The sequence below is a fragment of the Hibiscus syriacus genome, unplaced genomic scaffold (genome assembly GCF_006381635.1).
Source record: "Hibiscus syriacus cultivar Baekdansim isolate YM2019G1 unplaced genomic scaffold, ASM638163v2 tig00002847_pilon, whole genome shotgun sequence".
Taxonomy (NCBI): Eukaryota; Viridiplantae; Streptophyta; class Magnoliopsida; order Malvales; family Malvaceae; genus Hibiscus; species Hibiscus syriacus.
In genome coordinates, this window is record NW_024061949.1 from 783677 (window position 1) to 802404 (window position 18728).

The 18728-nt window shown below is 31.6% G+C and overlaps 1 protein-coding gene across 1 annotated transcript; it reads left to right on the forward strand.

Annotated features, from left to right (window-relative positions):
* The first annotated feature begins 863 nt into the window (after positions 1-863).
* On the forward strand, positions 864-1954 carry LOC120160006 (protein MIZU-KUSSEI 1-like). Its single transcript, XM_039170480.1, has one exon. The coding sequence runs from the start codon at positions 903-905 to the stop codon at positions 1701-1703; it is 801 nt and encodes a 266-aa protein (XP_039026411.1). The 5' UTR covers positions 864-902; the 3' UTR covers positions 1704-1954.
* Positions 1955-18728: the final 16774 nt, after the last annotated feature.

Sequence of the window (18728 nt, forward strand, 5' to 3'; positions counted from 1 at the left end):
TATGGAATTACCGATCCCATCTGATCGGTTTGCAAAGCTGTTCATCTTTATTTTCTCGTATTATTTTAAGTCATTAGTCCTAGACCGATTAAGAGTATTCTTCTTTCTTTTATAATATTCTTTCTCATATCTCTACTTCAGGAAAAATTATAATTAGAATTAGGATATGTGACTTTTTATTCAAAAAAAGTCAAGATAAATTATATCGATGGTCGTTGAATTTTAGAACGTTTTCACTTAGATCATCAAATTTTTAAAATTTGTATTACCAACTTTTAATTCACTTTTGTTATGCTCCTTAATGTTAGTTGTAATTAAAATTATTGACGTTGGATATTAAAAAATTCTAAACTTTTTTTTTTTCAAATTGACAACCATTGCTCTTTCGTTCGTCGTTTTTATTATCAGTGTCCTCAACCACAACTAATCACTAATAACAACATGTAATAAACAACAAGAAAAACAAATAAAGAAGTAAATGAAAAAAATTAAGATAAAAGAAAAAGTATTTATCTTACCTTGACGAGTTTTCAATGAAGAAAAGGATCTCCGATAACATCCAATGATGAAAAGTTTTTGTTTGACTAAATAGTTATAACTTCTTTCGTACCAAAGCCTAAAAATTGTGTACATTTCATGGTTTATAATTTTTTTAATTTATTGATAATGTATATCTGTCTATATAAATACAAATATTTAAACTCGAATATCCTGATATAAGATTAATAACCTTTAATGAATTCAATTTCATGAATCCTTTTGCTGGTGGGACAGTCCATGTTTCTTTTGTCAGCACTCAGGATCCTCTTGCATTAAGGCAATGGACCAACAAATCTCTCCATTTCACAAATCTCTCTCGCACACTACTCTTCTTTCTTTCTCCATTTCACGATTCTCCATTAATGGCGAAAACCTCTCAAGACACCTGCAAAATACACAGCTTCCACTGGACCAACAAAGTTGGAACCGAAGACGACGGCGACGATGTAGAACAAGGTTCAACGCTCAAGCACCCATATTCAAACCCCAACGATCAACAAGACAAGAACCAAGCAGAATCCCTTAAACCTAAAGCCCATGTTGGTGTTCCCACACCCAGGAAGAAGAAGCTTCAAGCTGTCGCCATTGCCAGGCTCCGAGCTGTTCTCACTTCTTTTGGGAAGAACCGTTTAAACTTGCCCTTCGGTACTGGTGGTCTCGGACCTCGAGTTGTCGGCACCCTTTTTGGCGCCAGACGAGGCCACGTCCACTTCGCTTTTCAGAAACAACCGGATTCCGCACCAGCTTTCCTCGTTGAACTCGCCACCCCCATTAGCGCCCTGGTTCGGGAAATGGCGTCCGGGTTGGTACGGATTGCTTTGGAATGCGATAAGAAAGAAGATGAAGATGAGAAAAAAGCTACGAGGTTACTCCAAGAGCCAGTTTGGAGAGCGTATTGTAACGGAAAGAAAAGTGGGTTCGCAACGAGAAGGGACTGTGGGGCTAAAGAATGGAACATTTTGAAAGCCGTGGAACCAATCTCCATGGGAGCTGGGGTTTTACCGGCGACTGAACCAAACGCCGGAGCCGGCGACTGTGAGCTTATGTATATGAGGGCTAAGTTCGAGAGAATTGTTGGGTCTAGAGATTCTGAAGCTTTCTATATGACGAATCCTGACAGCAATGGAGCTCCTGAACTTAGTATCTATTTGCTCAGAGTCTGAAAATCACCATGGAAGCTAAGCATTTTCATTGAGTTTTCGTTTTCAGTTTTAAGAAGGGGTATACCAGGTTGATTTTTCTTATCTTTTTTTCACTGTTTATCGCAGCCATGGAAAGGGAGCTCTCTAGTTTCTTGGGATTCTTTTAGTTTATATGGAGGGGCCATACATTATGAATATATATGTATGTATCGTTTTCTTCTTCAATGCATTATCAAAGTAATGAGACAATGAAGATTGAAGTTAGTGCACTCGATGACTATCTTTACATTTCTTTCTTTCTTTTGTTACATTTCATTTTCTTTTATATGCTAAAGTTAAAAATAAAATCGCATTACTCACCCAAAGAATATTTTATATTCATAAATATTTAAAATTTAATTAATATTTTTTATTATTTAGTAATTTGTGCAGATTTATGCCTAGAGAATTTACTAAACCTAATCATCGAAGTTATCAAAAGACAAATATGTAATAATAAAAAACTCCAAAATCCAGATATAAAACAATGCTCTTTCTTATTTGTTGACTGCTTTTTCACTTTTGATTTCCTGCCGGCTCATGCAAGCTTCACTCTTACAATCTGTTCCACACTAACTGACCTTTTCGAGTTCATTCTATCCATACGTTCCTCGTTGGGTTGGACTAAATCGAATTAAAATATTTTTATTTAACAGATAATAATTTAGATTAGATCGAATAAATCTAAATTATAAAAGTTTGAGTTTACAGAAATCATCCAAAATCATTCTTCAACATTATTTTTTTAAATAATAATATAATTTGAAGTGATCATATGTGATATATGATAACTTCAAATTATACGAGAACAGTGATTTCGTGGAATGTGGGTTACAGCTCGAATATATGTTTAGAAACAAAAGTGCTTTAAGGTGATAACATGCACAGAAACCGAAGTGAGATGATGTGTTTTGTGTTTCTGTAGTTGATGATCTACTAATCATTCTTCAAAAGATTCAAAAGTTGCCTGCTCCTTTACCCTTTACCTTTGCTGCATGCATTACTGCTCTGCACTTTACCTTATTATTAGCCCACTCTTCTTTTGCTTTTCGCCATTATTAAGCACTCCATTCATAGGTGTATATGTATATGTATATATATGTATATGTATATGTATATGTATATGTATATGTATATGTATATGTATATGTATATGTATATGTATATGTATATGTATATGTATATGTATATGTATATGTATATGTATATGTATATGTATATGTATATGTATATGTATATGTATATGTATATGTATATGTATATGTATATGTATATGTATGTATATGTATATGTATATGTATATGTATATGTATATGTATATGTATATGTATATGTATATGTATATGTATATGTATATGTATATGTATATGTATATGTATATGTATATGTATATGTATATATATGCATTAAACCTAGGTTGGATCCAAGTAAAATTAAAATTTTGGACCTAATTCTTAAATTTTTGGATCCGTCAATATATATATATTATATTCGAATATGTGTTAAGACACAAGTGTTTGAATAACTTGAACTGAATTTAGTGATGAAAACAAGTGACTGATCTTTCAAGCTAGGCAACATTTCAGAAATAAGTCTCGTATGCAATGAGAAAAGCAGAAACTTTCTGTCATTTTCTTGCGAAAATTCTAAGAAGAAAACAAGAAACGCAGATAATGTTCGACATTTATGGGGAAAGGACGAGAATAATGTCCCAACAGCATGTCGTAGCTCGCCTTATGTTTATTGCTAAAGCAAAACTAATGGTGGGAGACGCTCATCAAGATCATGAAGTCAATGAATTTTCAGTGTGCTGTGTTCAAATACTGGTTCATTTATTGGTAAGATTTATTTTCCTTGTCAAATAGCTCTCTTCAGTGAGTCCACTCGGTCATTATTCGGTATCGAACAAAAAGGTTTTAATGAAGTGACATCCATTGTTCTGTTGGTCATCATGTTTCCTTGCTTTTTCAGGACAATATCATCACATTATAACAATAAGTTTTTAACACTAACCTATGTGTAAACGTTAGATTAAATGTACCCAACCAGACAATAATATGTGACTGATTGTGATGTTGTCATTGCAAGTAGAGTTTGGAAGGAGCTTTTCTGGGTGCGTGAGAGCAACTCAAATGCCCTAAACCAATACAAACACAAGAGGCCCAAGTACCCAACCAGACAAGTCCTGTGACTTGTTGATCTAACCTAAACAAAATCCCTAACCCTAACCCTAACGTTAATGTAGCTTCCGTTGCCGAATCTTCAACAGCTAACAACCATGTTAGGACCTTCAGCGTCGTCGTCGACAACAGCCACACCAATAGGGACCACTGGTCTCTCCATCTGAAGGCTCGTACGTGAACCCAAAATTTTCGTGTGTCCTCATCACGCCACGTTTGTCGGTCCCCTTTCAAATATCTTCGGCATCAAGAGATCTAGGTCATCTTAAAATTTTTATTATTATTTATATATTTTAAATGTATTTTTATATATTTTTAGGGTAAACTACACGGGAGACCACCAAACTATAGTCAATAATCAATCTGACCACCGAACTTTTTTTTGAATCAATGAGACCACCAAACTTTTTAATTGATTCAATTAGGCCACTCTTCGGTAAAAAAATAACGACGCATCCGACGTGGCTGTTATAAACTAACGGCGATGTTTTTATATTATTATTAATGCTAGTTGAGAAGACACATGGGGTTTTTCACACAAAACCCATTCGGTTTCTAACCATTTTCATTACCCTCGTTTTTTCGTACAAATCTCTTCTAAAAATCAATTTGGTTTAGTGAGATTTAGAGATTTAGAGAAACAAAGATATTTTCTTTCTTGGGGTTTAGGGGAAACAATTGTTGTTGGTTGATCAAAAGATTCCGAAAGTAAAAAAAAATCTTATTTTTTGGGTTTTTAGGTTTTTGGGTTTAGGGTAAACACTTGCTTGATCGAAAAAGGCTTCTGCTGAAAATTAACAACGGGTAGCAGATATCATCGTGAGGAAGAAGACTCAAACATGAGATATGGTAAGCGCTCAAAAAATCTTTAAGGGCTTTTTCCGTTTAAAAAAATATTTTTGAAACTCCTAAAAATAAATTTGAAAACTCTTATTTTCTTATGTTAAATTTGAAAACTTTCTTCTGCTTACTGTTTAGTGGTTTCTCATATTAAAATGCTATATACGTTAGGAAGTTTATATGGGTTTGTTGTTAGTATAATGGGTTTACTTCTTACTGATTGCACAAATGAGAATAATATATATGAGGTTATATGGCTTTTCTTATGCTTACTGCTTACTTATTGCACGAATGAATTTACTTTTAGTATATATGGGTTTACTGCTATATATGTTAAGGAGATTAATATATATGTTTATTAATGATATGTTTATTGATAGAATATATGTTCCGATAAAATAATTTTTTTATAGAATATATGTTCTGATATGTTTATTTGGATAATTTATATTTTTTGATAGAATATATGTTGTGATAGAATTATTTGTTTGCATGAATAGATATGCTTTGCATGAAATCAATGAATATATGTACTGCATGTATATGTTCTGCGTGAATATATGTGTTTAGTGAATTTTAGCATGTTGACTTTATTATGTTGGGTGTCCATATAATTAATATCACTTTTGCACTTTTGTAGTTATTTTTTTCACATATTATATTTGTCTATTTATATCACTTTTGCAGTGCACATGTACAAACATGCAACTTTGCAATTGTTGTGGTCCCCACATGTTATGTGTTGCTATTAGTATAGTATTTTGAATGTGATCCCCACATGTTATGTGCTTGAATCTATTATTTGAAAAGTTCTTTTTTGTCTCTTTTGATATATTGTTAGTATATTCAGTTGTAGTTAAATATTCATTAATTATTTGAATAATAATGAAAAAATTTCATTAACAGATTTGAATTCTAAAAAAAGTATAACTGTAGTACATCATGGGGTTTTTTTTTGTTAAGAGACCAAGGCTGGAATACATTGGCATACTAGTGGACTACTTTGATAACTGTGATACTGATGAAATGTCTATCTTTGTAATTATTGATATGATAACTTTTGATAGGGATATCCTTGAAATGCTTAGGGTTTTACCTAGTGACCATAACATTCACATTTATTTGGAAGGCATTGAAAGACTTAATGAACATAATCAACACTGGTCTGAACATAATGAACATGAAATTGATGAAGCAAAACCAGTTGAACCAGAAATTAGTGAACCCGAAATTAATGAACCAGAACCAGTTGAGCCTGAAATTAATGAACCAAAACCAGCTGAGCAAGAAATTAATGAACTAGAACCAGCCGAGCCAGAAATTAGTGAACCTGAAATTGATGAACCATAACCTGTTGAGGTGAGGATAAATTCTGAGTATGAAGCCCCATAGATAAGTAGTGATGAATCTGATTTTTCTGGTAGTGATAATGACTTTGAAAATTCAGAAGTTGAATTATGTGATTTGAATATTGGGGTAGAAAGTGATGAAATGAGGGTTGTTAGTGACTCTAAAGATGGAAATTCTAACTCATTATACAGTGCAGATAAGTCAGATGGCGATGATTCACATAGAAAGCCTAGACACCCTGAATTTAATACTGCCACAGATATTGCAAACCCTAAATTAAAGGTTGAATTGATCTTTGCTAACAAGATAATATTAAGGGAGGCAATCAGAATGTATGCAATTAAAAATATGTATAATGTGAAGTTTAGAAGAAATTACAACACAAAAATCCAAGTAAGATGTAAGACAGGTTATCCTTGGGTTTTATGGGCCTCTCCAATTATCCCTAAAGATCCTAGTGATAGTACTTGGCAAATTAAGTCACTGAATGATGAACATACATGTCTTAAAGTGTTTGAAAATGCTAATATAACTACTAAGTGGATATCAAAACAATATTTTGAATCATTCCATGTTGATCCTAATTATTCTGTTAAATCCCTTAAGCAAGATGTGCGTAATGATTATGGCATCATAGTCTCTGCATCTAAGTGTTGAGCTAAGTAGATAGCCCTTGAAAAGATGCATGGTAACCACATAGAACAGTACACCAAATTGTATGATTACCTAAGTGAGCTTAGGTACACAAATCTAAGCACAATCACTGTTTGTCAATTGGATGAGAGAGTTTTCAAGAGGGTTTATATTTGTATGCAAACAATGAAGGATGGGTTCAAATCAGGGTGTAGGCCGATTATATGTTTCGATGGGTGTCACCTAAAGGGATATGATGGGAGTCATCTGTTAGCCGCTGTTGGAGTTGATGCAGATGACTCTATTTATCCATTAGCCTTTGTAGTTGTAGAGAGTGAGAATCAATCATCATGGTTATGGTTTTTAGAATTACTGGGTAATGATTTAGAGTTGAATAATTCTCACATATTGACATTCATGACTGATAGACAGAATAGTTTATTCCCATACTTTTAAAATTCTTTTTATTTTAAATCATGCTAATTTTGATTTCTAATATTTTATTTGGTGTATAGGGGCTGATAGAAGCTGTGGCAGAATTGTACCCTAATGCAGAACATAGAACATGTGTGAGACACTTATATTCAAATTTTAAGACCAATGGTCATCACAAGGGGAAAACATTGAAGGAACAACTGTGGATGGCTGCTAGGGCAACGTATGTTAGGGAGTTTGAATATGCCATAGAAGGATTGAAGGTATATATATTTTTGGTAAACTTGTTATTTTATATGTGTTCATGTTGATCAAGATTATAATAAAAAATAAATTTTTTCATGTAGCTTTTATCAGGGACAACACACAAGTGGTTGTCAGAGAAGGATCCTAAACAATGGTCAAAGTCACATTTCTCTTTCAGAGCCAAGTCAGACATGTTGTTAAACAATCTTTGTGAGTGTTTCAATAAGGTGAATATGACAAACCAAGTCATACAACTTTTAAAATATTGTTATTATGTAATCTAAGATGTTTTTTTTTCATTTTGTGATTAGTTGATACTTGAAGTTAGAGACAAACTAATTATTACATTGTTGGAGTCCATTAGAACAATGTTGATGAAAAGACTTGCCAAAAAAAAGGATCAAGCTAATAAGTTTGTTGGGTTTGTATGCCCTAAAATTCAGAAGAACCTATGCAATGCAATATCACAAGCAAATATGTATAACTTTTTATATTTTTTTTCCATTTGTTTTGTTTGAATATTGGTAATGCTTATATATGCTTTGGTTAACTTGCTAATACATATTCTTCATGCTTAGTATTATTACATATTGTTACTACATAATGTTATTGCATACTGTTCATGCATACTGTTATTACATGTTGTTCATGCATACTGTTATTGTATATTAGAATAATTGAATACTGTTATTACATAACTTGCTAGTGCAGATTGTTATTGTGTTAATGTTTATGTATATATTTCTTGTACAGTTGTTGGCACATTCATGCTGGTGGACCAATATTCCAAGTTTCATATGGTCCTTCAAATCAACATTGTGTTAACATTGAAACTAGAACTTGTTCATGTAGAAATGGGAACTAACAGGTAACTTAATGTTTTATTAATATAATGTTAATTTTTTCCTTTCTTTATTTTATAATAACTAATTGTTTTTAATGTAGGTATTCCTTGTATACATGCAATTTTTTTCATAGTCATGAATCATGAAAACCCATAAAACTTTCTGGACCAAAGCTACTTAGTGAAAACCTAAATGGACATATACTCACATTTTATCAACCCTGTAAGAGGTCCTAATTAGTGGACTCCTATTGAAACAATGGAGCCTATCTTATCACCTACTTTGAGAAGGCACCTGTGAAGACCACACAAGAACAGAAGAAGGGAGGCTGATGAAGCACCACCTTATACGCGTAGGGTGACAAAGAGGGGAGTTAAAATATTATGTAGAAAGTGTGGGGATTCTGGACATAATGCCAGAACATGCAAGGGTCAGGTTGGTTGCAATACAAGGCTCCTCCAACAAATATCTGCTGCAAGAAGATCAAAATTGCCAGTAAGTTATACTTGAGACATTTGTGTTGCAGCTGAATTTCTTATTGATTGTATTTGTTTTTTATTGAGTTTGTTTTTCTTGAATTTGTTTTAGATTGACTTTGTTTTAGCTTGTATTTATTTTAGATTGAATTTGTTTTTTATTATAGTTTAGAACATCAAATGAAGCTGTCATGCAAAATCAAACAAGCAGTTCAAGGTCACAACAACCTTCACGGGTCCATACTGTTAGATGGATGCTCACTCCCACTGTACCATTCAGTCAAGATAGTTGTGTCACTCAGTCGTCTCCCCATCAACAAGCTCCAACACCAAATCAAGCTACGATACAAAATCAAAGAACTAGTCCAAGGGCACAATGTAACATCCCAATTACCGGGTAAGTGACTAAATTGTAAGAATTTATAAATTTAGTTGGTGAATTAGAATAAAGTGATAAGTCTAGTGATTTATGGAGGAATTTTGTGTGTTGGGTATGATAGTAAATATTGAATTATAATAAGGGTAAAAGGGTCATTGATCAAATAAAAGAATAAAATAATAATTATGGGTATTATAATACCCATGTGAATGAATTGAGGAGATAAGTTTCGAGAGACTTATCTTCTTCATCTTCTTCTCCCAACGTGAGGCACACAAGCTCAAGGTAAGAATTTGAACCCTGGTCGTTTCTTTGATTTTTAGTTTGGAAATGGAAGTTTGGATGTTATATAAGCTAAAAGAAAGCTACAAGATAAATGTTTTAGAGATAGATTTGAGAAATGGGGTTTTAGATGAAATTTTGATATGTATGAGTTTTTGAGGTTTAGATAAGATTTTTGATTTGTCAAGGGGTTAATTAAAGGGTTAGGAGTTTTAGAATTGATTAATAACATGTTTGAAATTTGGGTATGATTATTGGTTTTAAGAATTTGAATGAAGTATTGGAAATAATAAAGTGTTGAAATGATAGAATTTAGTTAAAATGGTTGTAGTTAAGTTTGGTGGTATGAAATAAATTTTGTATGAGAAAATTTAGTGAAGAGTTGATGATTTTCGGGTTTGAACAATAAATTCTGTGTTTTTACAGATTATGCAGGGGGAACCGATTCCCTATGAGGAGGGAATCAATACCCCCTAAAGGAAATTTGAAGTTTGGTTCATTAAATTTGTTTAAGCTATTAGGCGTTAATGATAAGGTTTAGGCTTTTGATAATTGTCTTGGAAATTATATTTATGTAGATATCGAGCCTAAACAAGTTCCGGAACAAGTGACAAGTAAGAACAATCGAAGGATTAGAATCGAGTCAAATTAAACAAGGCTAAGGTGAGTGCACATACTAGATAGAATTGTATGGAGATAAGACTTGCGATAAGTCTATCTCTTATAGTTGAATTCATGATTTCATAATTCATACATGCTTTAATATGATATTATATGAAAGAATGCAATTGTCAAATAATCAATTCAGGTATGTGAAATAATGGAAATGATCATATGTGTACATGTGAAGTGAAATATGTGCTTATATGAAAAGTGATGAAAAAGATATGAAAAATGAGAAATGTATTCATATTTAAGCCCATGTTATTTAATATGAGAGCTGTAGGTATCATTGACATGCCAAGAGTCGAGGGTTATACAGTGGTCCTTCGGGACATAGTGATCATTCGGGACATATACAGTGGTCCTTCGGGACAAATATTCAGTGCCCCTAGTGAGAATTTATTCGAGCTGTGGCGACAAAATTCGTGCACAACCTTAGTTTACTCATTTACCTCTTGTTCTCAATAATGTACATGGGCAATACAAAGATAAAGTGAAGTGAAACTTGCATAAGATGATAAATTTCATATATGCAGGACATGATCATATATGTTGTAGTGTAATGGATACATGTAGTTTATAATATTACGATTGAACGGTAAGAGTACATGTTTCATGAATTCATCGTTATATATTTAATTATGCCTCACTAAGTCTATAACTTAGCGTGTAAGTGATTTACACGTAGGTACCAAGAACCAAGAAGAGTAGAAATAGGAGTGGCACGAACAACAACACTACTAGAAGATCAGATCAGAAGTAATTGAGAAAGTATGTATTTTGATTTGTGTAGTATGTTGGCATGTAAGAAATGTAATAAGTTGTTAGTACGAACGCTCTGATCGACTTTTCTAATGATTTGAAAGTATTTATGTAAATGTAAATGTATAGTAATGAACAATTAAATTTTTACGAGTTTTATGTACGTTTTACGGAAGTATTGTAGCAGTACTGTAATAGGGGAATCGATTCCTTATAGCAGGGGAATCGGTTCCCTATTTGCAATATGGAAAATTTTTGTAATCGGTATTGTAGCAGGGTACTGTTCACGGTATTGTTCATTATTGTTCACGATATTGTTCATACCATTTTTTACTGTTCATAAATATATTTTTGCCTCTAAATTTTATAACAATTATAATTCAATAATATATTATCGTATTTTCTTAAAATAAGATCAAATATTTTGTTATTCGATAAGAATATTGTTTTAAAAAGGCAATGTGACATCTCAGACTCGTATTCGTGTCGGGTACGGGTTGGGGGTGTTACACACAATCACCTTCACAGGGCTATACTGATAGATGGATGCCCACCCCCACTGTCCATATTAGACAACATAGTTTTTCGAGCCATTTATCTCCAAAGAGGCATAAAAGTGATACTTCTGACAGCCAATCATGTCCACAATCATAGACCTTTTATTTGATATTTTGAGCAGTGCATTTGACCATACACATTATAGTGTTTTGATAAGCTGATATTGTTAGGTTTTGTGTTGATAGCTGAAAAGATCTTATGTATGTTTAAACAATTGATCTCTAAATGTTTTGTTTTTTTTTTTTGCTTATGTTTATTGGTCAAACATTTGATGTATGTCATATATTGGCTTGAAAATGAATTCAATGACATTTTTGTATGTTTTCTTTCCTTATATTTGAAGCATTTCCTTAAGACAAATATAACTCACAAATTTAACGTTTCATTTCATTAATACTTAAAGCATAACACTGAAAATAACATGTTACATACATTGCATCTTTATTTATAACACAAGTCTTGCATATTCTTTTCTAACACAAATCTATTAACTCATACAATGTAGTTAACAACACATAACATAATATTACCCTAAATTACTCCCACAAAGAAGATAAAAAAAGAAGACTTAATCAAGTGATTATAATTCCCTGTATCACTCTCACAAAGAAAACAAGAAGAGAAGTCAACATCCAAGCAGTTTTACGTTTCCTTTGTTCCTCCTCCATAGCTCCAATCTTTCTTAAAAGACCAACAATAATAGCTTTTGACCGATGAGTTACTGGTGAATCATACCAGTAAAAAAACTTGCAAACACGAGCCCTTTTTCTATAATTTTCACAACCCCAAAATCTCCTACCAGGATTTTCGTCGGTCCATCCGATTGTTAACGTCGAACGAACTCCACATAAGCACAACCGATTCTCATTTTCTTCATCCATGTTTCGAAGCAGTCTTCTCTTCTTCTTCATTCACTCTTTGTTTCTTCTATTTTCAGCAGCTATGTTAGGGTTTTTAGAATGAGGAACATTTGAATTTAAGGGTTTGAGTGCCCTTAAATGGTTTTTTTCTTATGTGGCAGTCTGACGTGGCGTGGTGCATGTCCAACCTGGAAACAATAAGCTTATTGAGCAGCCATGTCAGACGCGTCGTTATTTTTTAACGGAGAGTGGTCTGATTGAATCAATTAAAAAATTTGGTGGTCTGATTGATTCAAAAAAAAGTTCGATTGTCAGATTGATTATTGACTATAGTTTGGTGGTCTCCCGTGTACTTTACCCTTTTTTATTGACAATTTCTCCCGTGTAGTTTACCCTTTTTTATTGATAATTAATTTTCGCGTCCTAAAATTTTATGTCTCTTTAGACATTAATTTTCGTCTGGGTATTAATTCAAACTTTCATTTGAAAGATTTTGAATTGTTAGTCCTTCAATTGTTTTCTTTAATTAATTTGCAACTATATATTATGAAATAAGTGCAATTACTAATTGTGTTAATAATGATTTATAAATTTGTTATATCCTTGTAATATATTAACTATTTTCTTAAAAACCTAGTTTTCTCTAGTTGGTATGTTACTCATCTCTTTTCTTTTTTTGTTTTTGTTGATCGGCAATAGCACCAACTTTAATGTTGGTTGCCGATCGTCAATATTCTTTATTGTCTTTTTCTTTTATATATAATATCTTTATTTTCTTTTATTTTTTTATTTTCAATAAGTCTGCATGTGTTGCACGTTTTCATATGCTTTTATGACATATTTTCTTATGGTTTTTTGGCATGTTTTTCGATTCTTTGACGGTTGTTTCATTTAACTTTTTTCTAAGGATTGATTTGACATCGCCACAACTAATCAAGATGGCGCTCATCTGATATCTTATTGATCTTCCCTGCTTTGGACCCTCGGATTGGATTTGGATACCTAATTTATGTTCATGAATAGCTTTTCACGTCGCTCGGGCTTGATTTGTGGTTTGTCAGTGGTCTATCAATAGCTTGATCCCCTTTTGTGGTTCTTTTGTCGATACAATCATATATGTTTGTATCTATCTTTGTTCGAGTTTCTTGTTTGGATTTAATCTTCCCTTGTATGGTTGTTATGTGATCTTAAGTTGCTAGTTTTGTTTCAATGATTATAGAAAATTTTCATAATTATGTGCTTAATTTACGATTGTGATTATAAAATCTTTATTGTAATTTGGTATATTTCCTATTTTGAATAAAATTAGTTGCTTTTATAAAAAAACAATGATTTTAAATATAAAGTATGTACTGTATCTATTATTATTATTATAATTAAACAAATGAATTCAAACAAATGATTATAAAGCTTGGTTATATATTCAAACAAATGAATTCAATAACTAATGTTTATTTTATTATTTTATTTGCAGGTATTACAATAGCACAATATAAGGAAACAGTCCACGTTCAGTTAAAACAAGACAAGCCCAAACCATATTACAAAGACCTAACAACTCTGGTCCAACGAAGACGAAGCCAGTTTGATAACATACGAGGGAATTAGGGTTTTCTGAACCCTTCCAGTACCGTTAATGGAAGAGATCGTTTCCACCGTCAGAACTAGCTGAAGATCAAAAGTTTAGATTCAAATTAACATAATCATATTAGGTGCAATGCCAACAATTTTCTAACTATTAGACTCAAACAATACAATGTATCCCTTATCACATAATCAGGTCCGGTCCTGACATTTTAAGGGCCCTAGGTTATGAGGTGATGACAAGAAGATAAGTGGGGATTCACACTTAGTTTCTCTTCCAATCATTAAAATGGGACCCATTGGATCACTATATTTTCGAGTTTTTTTTAATAAAAAATGATGTTTAACAATATTTTTTAATTATTGGGGCTCACTGAATTATCATATTTTCGAGTGTTTGAAATAAAAAAATACGTTTAAAAATATTTTTTAATTATTAAACTTAACAATATTTTTAAAAATGAGCCCCTTCAAGCTTGGGGCCCTAGGCGGTCGCACCCTTGGCCTATGCCCAGGGCCGACCGACCCTGCACATAATTGACTAATACTAAATAGATTATGCTTCAACCCATTCACATATAAAACATTTTTAATAAAGGCAAGAATGACTAACTTGGGTGACTTATTTATCATGAAAGAGACGTAAGTTAATTCATATTAGGAGCAAGAATGATTTTTATAAAGAATAAAGTGATGTGCAATTCATATTAGGAGCAAGAATGATTTCTATAAAGAAAAAAGTATTGTGATAATTAAAAAATAAAAAATTTGTATGCCACGTAAACATTGTCATTATTAGTTTTAAAAAAATAAAATTTAGATATTAAAATAAAATAAAAGTGATAATTTCAGTATAAAACATGTAATTTACCTTTCTAATTTTTATTTAAGAACACCGAATTTCATCCTTTCTTTTGAAAATCACTAGCATCGGTCTCAAAATCTAATGAGGTGTGGGGACTAATTCGACAAATGGGCGATCGATGATGTGAAGTGTTGTGTTAATGAATTACGTTATGTAGATAAGAGTGGATCCTTAGAGACATGGATATTTTCGACTAAAATTATAATGATATTCATATTCCTAACATAATCTATCTATTGAATAATTTTAGTACTAAAACAAGATTATAATTATTTTAAAGATATTAAATTCGAGTAATTATGTTTTATAAAGCATGTGTAAATTAATAATGACTAAAATGATATATGTGAAAATGTTTGATTTTGAATTTTATTTATTCATCAAGTTGAATAACCACATAATCAACTCAAAAGCAAAAAAGGCGAAAGGGTCACTCTTGGTCCTGTAGTAAACCAAATTTATCATTTTCGCTCCTACAACTTTTTGCATCAATTTAGCCCTCGAAGTTATCTATGGTGTTCATCCTAATCTTCGAAGTTCGTTTTGACTAACAAAACCATTAGTGTTCTGCATTTTACAAAATGATAAGATGCATATTAGACATATATTCTATGATATTTTCCTCATATTTGAATAACTACATGTAATACCCCAAAAATTTAGTTAATGACCAAAATGCAAATTGTAAAAGTTGTCAAAGTAAAACATTTGGGAAAAGTTTAAGGAATTAAGTGATAATTTTCCCAAAAAGAATTTTATTCCATAAATGGATTTATTTAGTGACCAAATTATAAATTTGGTGACCAAAGTATAAACTTTGAAAAGTTTAGGGACCAAAATATAATTTTGGAAAAATTACAAATGGGTCACAAAAATAAGAAAATAAAAATATTATTTTCACATTTTTAAAATGTTGGAAAATAATATTTAATGGTTTAATTACGTATTTAATTTGAACTGTTTGATTAAAGTGACTGAATTATAATTTTTGGAAAATTGTAAGGGCAAATCAGTAAACTAAGATATTATTTGTTCATATTTGACTTATGGATGAATATAAAGTTCAGGTGATATGATTTGGAAGATGATAAAGATAGGAATCTTGGTTTTATGGTAATTATGAAGTTTCATTAAGGGTATATTGGTATTTTCTCAATTTAATGAATTTAATATTCATTAAATGATAAATTAAAGATAGATAAGCATGAAAAATATCTAAAATTTCATGCCTAAGTGTTCATCTCTTCCCCATGGACGTGAGCTATACCAAGGTAAGGAAAAAATATTTGTTTTCCATTTTTGAGTCGATTCTTTTGAAATTCGGGTTATGCCGTGAAATAAGAAAGTGATCTATGCGAAAAACGCTATCATTTGGTACCGATATTTCTTTCTAATCTTGTTAGATTTCAAAGATCCCAAATTTAAGGGTTTATGTTCATAATAGGATTCATGAAATTAATGATAAATCTTGATGATTTAGATGTTGTAGATTCATTTTCAAGCTTGATTTATGGTTAAAACATGTTTAATCTTTCTAGAGATTATTATATAAAATTCGGCCAAATTATAAGTTGGAAAACTTGGTGTTCTGATGAAAGTTAATTAGGGATTTGATTGAAAAGATGTTAAAAGGTTGATTGAAAGTTGATTTCATGCTTGAATCGAATCAAAATCGAGCAAAATCGTGAAAACATAGTTTTAAAGGATAAAGTATTCGATCATGATGTATCTAAGTGATAAAATGATAAAGAATCATTTTATGTAATTGGAAAAGTTGATGTCAATGTTAAAAGAAATTATTAAGTGTTAAAGATTTGGTAGAAAATGAGTTCCAAGTATGTTATGGATTTTGTTTTAGGGAAATGTGTTATGTTAGTACAATACTAACATAAGTATTGTTATGAATTTTTGATTTTACACAGATCGTGATTGAATTGTGATTGAAGGAAATCAAGTATAAAAGAGTTATTGTGGACCGTAGTGAGGCATACATATTGTGGATATTATAAAGTGTCAAGGTGAGTGCAATACATGCATGACATGGTACATAAATGTGTTATACATCGTGTACATAGATGTTTTATACATCATCTGGAAGACTTGCGACAAGTCGACCTTGTTTTATCAACATGAGATTTGATATGAATGTTATTTTGGGTATGAACTACCCTAATGTTTATACATGGTTATACGTATCCATGGATGATTTAATTGATGACTATATGCCCAAATATGTTATTGAGGTTCAGTGGTATTAATGACATGCCATAGAGTCTAGCAGCTGCAAAATTAAGTAGTACTATAGTGTCAAATAAGATACATAATACAAGTCAGGTGGGTAAAACCCGACCTCAGCACTACGGTGCATTATTAGGTGAGCGATGCTCGACCTCAGCACTTTTGTGCACTATTTGACTCCTATATCGGGTTCCTCATAGATTGAGAATTATGGCCAATAGTGGTGGATAAAAATGATTTTATTATATTATGTTGTTTTGATTTTGATATGGAAATTCATGCATGAATTGTGTTGAACTGTTTATTGTTTTAATTGCCTCGCTAAGTATATACTTAGCGTGTGATGATTTTCACGCGTAGGTAAAAAGCCAGTACTGGAATAAAGAGTTCAAAGCAACATAAAGCATCGAGAAGTACATTTTAATATCAATAAGACATCCTATGATGTAATATTGACTTTATTAGTGGCATGTAGTTATTAATGTTCTATTTGTTTTGATGAACAAATTTGGAAACAAGATGGTAACTTTATAGTGCTGAAATGTTAAGTTTTATGACTTTATTACTGTAGCATCGATACACATTTTACTGTTCACGTTACTGTAGCAGTGCATTGGTATATTGTTCACGGTAATGTTCATCATTGTTCACGGTACTGTGCATCACTATTCATAAAATAAAATCTTTTTCCTTAAATTTGTTATAACGAATCATAATACATATGATACGATAATTTTGATAATATCATTTACCATTTTAAGGAAATAAATTTTAAATAAGTTTTGCAGAGGAAATGGTTTCCAAAATTCGGGTGATATCTATAATATGTATAGGTATAATTATAAGGGTTATGGGTGTTACACTACAATTACTTAAATCATGGATTTTGATTAAATTTTGTATTTTGTGGATTATATTGAAGATTTGGATTAAACAAGTTCAAAATCCAATGAATAGCATGGTCTTCACGAGATCCCCAAATTAAGGAGGAAAAAAATAGAATTCAATAAGTTGGCAAGACCAGAAGAGGTTTTCGCATAAGGCATGGGCATGACTTATTCATCCTGAGCTATTGCAGAAGAAGTCTTCAGTTAAGGCGTGGACACACTTTACTAGTCCGTATAACCCTAAATTAGGGTTACAAATTTACAAAGGAAAAAGAGTTTAATAACGACTGGAAGACTCTTTTGAATCATTCTTATCGTTAAAAAAGGATGAGGGTATTTAAAACCCCTATTTTTATGGGATTTTCTTTGGGAAAACTTCTTTATCTAAAATAAGGAAATCCTTATAAAAGAGGAGCTAAGGTTTTCATAACGAGAATTAAGTTTTCTTTAAGTTTAAGTTTTTCTCTAAGATTATTTTCAGACTTCATCTTTATTTTCTTTTGGTGTTCTTTCAATTATGAGTAGCTAAATACTTTTGTTCCAACTGATGGATAATTGAAGTTTTGGTTCTTCAAGGATTATGAGATCTAAATATTTTTCATTATTTTTTTACTTCTTCACTATTTATATATATTTTGTTTTTATTAAGAATTATTGTCTTGATTGATTCTACAAAGGGCCCGTTGTTCAATTATCAGGTTGATAAATTGCCATTTAGAACTTTAAATCCGTATTTGTTTAAACATTCTAATATTAGTGGTAAAGTGACATAGTTTATTTTTGATTATGTTATGAAGGTATATAATCTAGTCTAAATTAATCGAGCTTGTGTATTTGTTAGCTAGAATTGGTGGTCTCTATAGTGGTTAATGCTGTTGGTGGATTAAATCTTAAGCGCTTGTCTAGGGTTGTTCATTAATAAGG

Excerpts from the sequence above, each read along its gene's own strand:
- LOC120160006 (XM_039170480.1), top strand. The coding sequence starts at position 903 with ATGGCGAAAACCTCTCAAGACACCTGCAAAATACACAGCTTCCACTGG.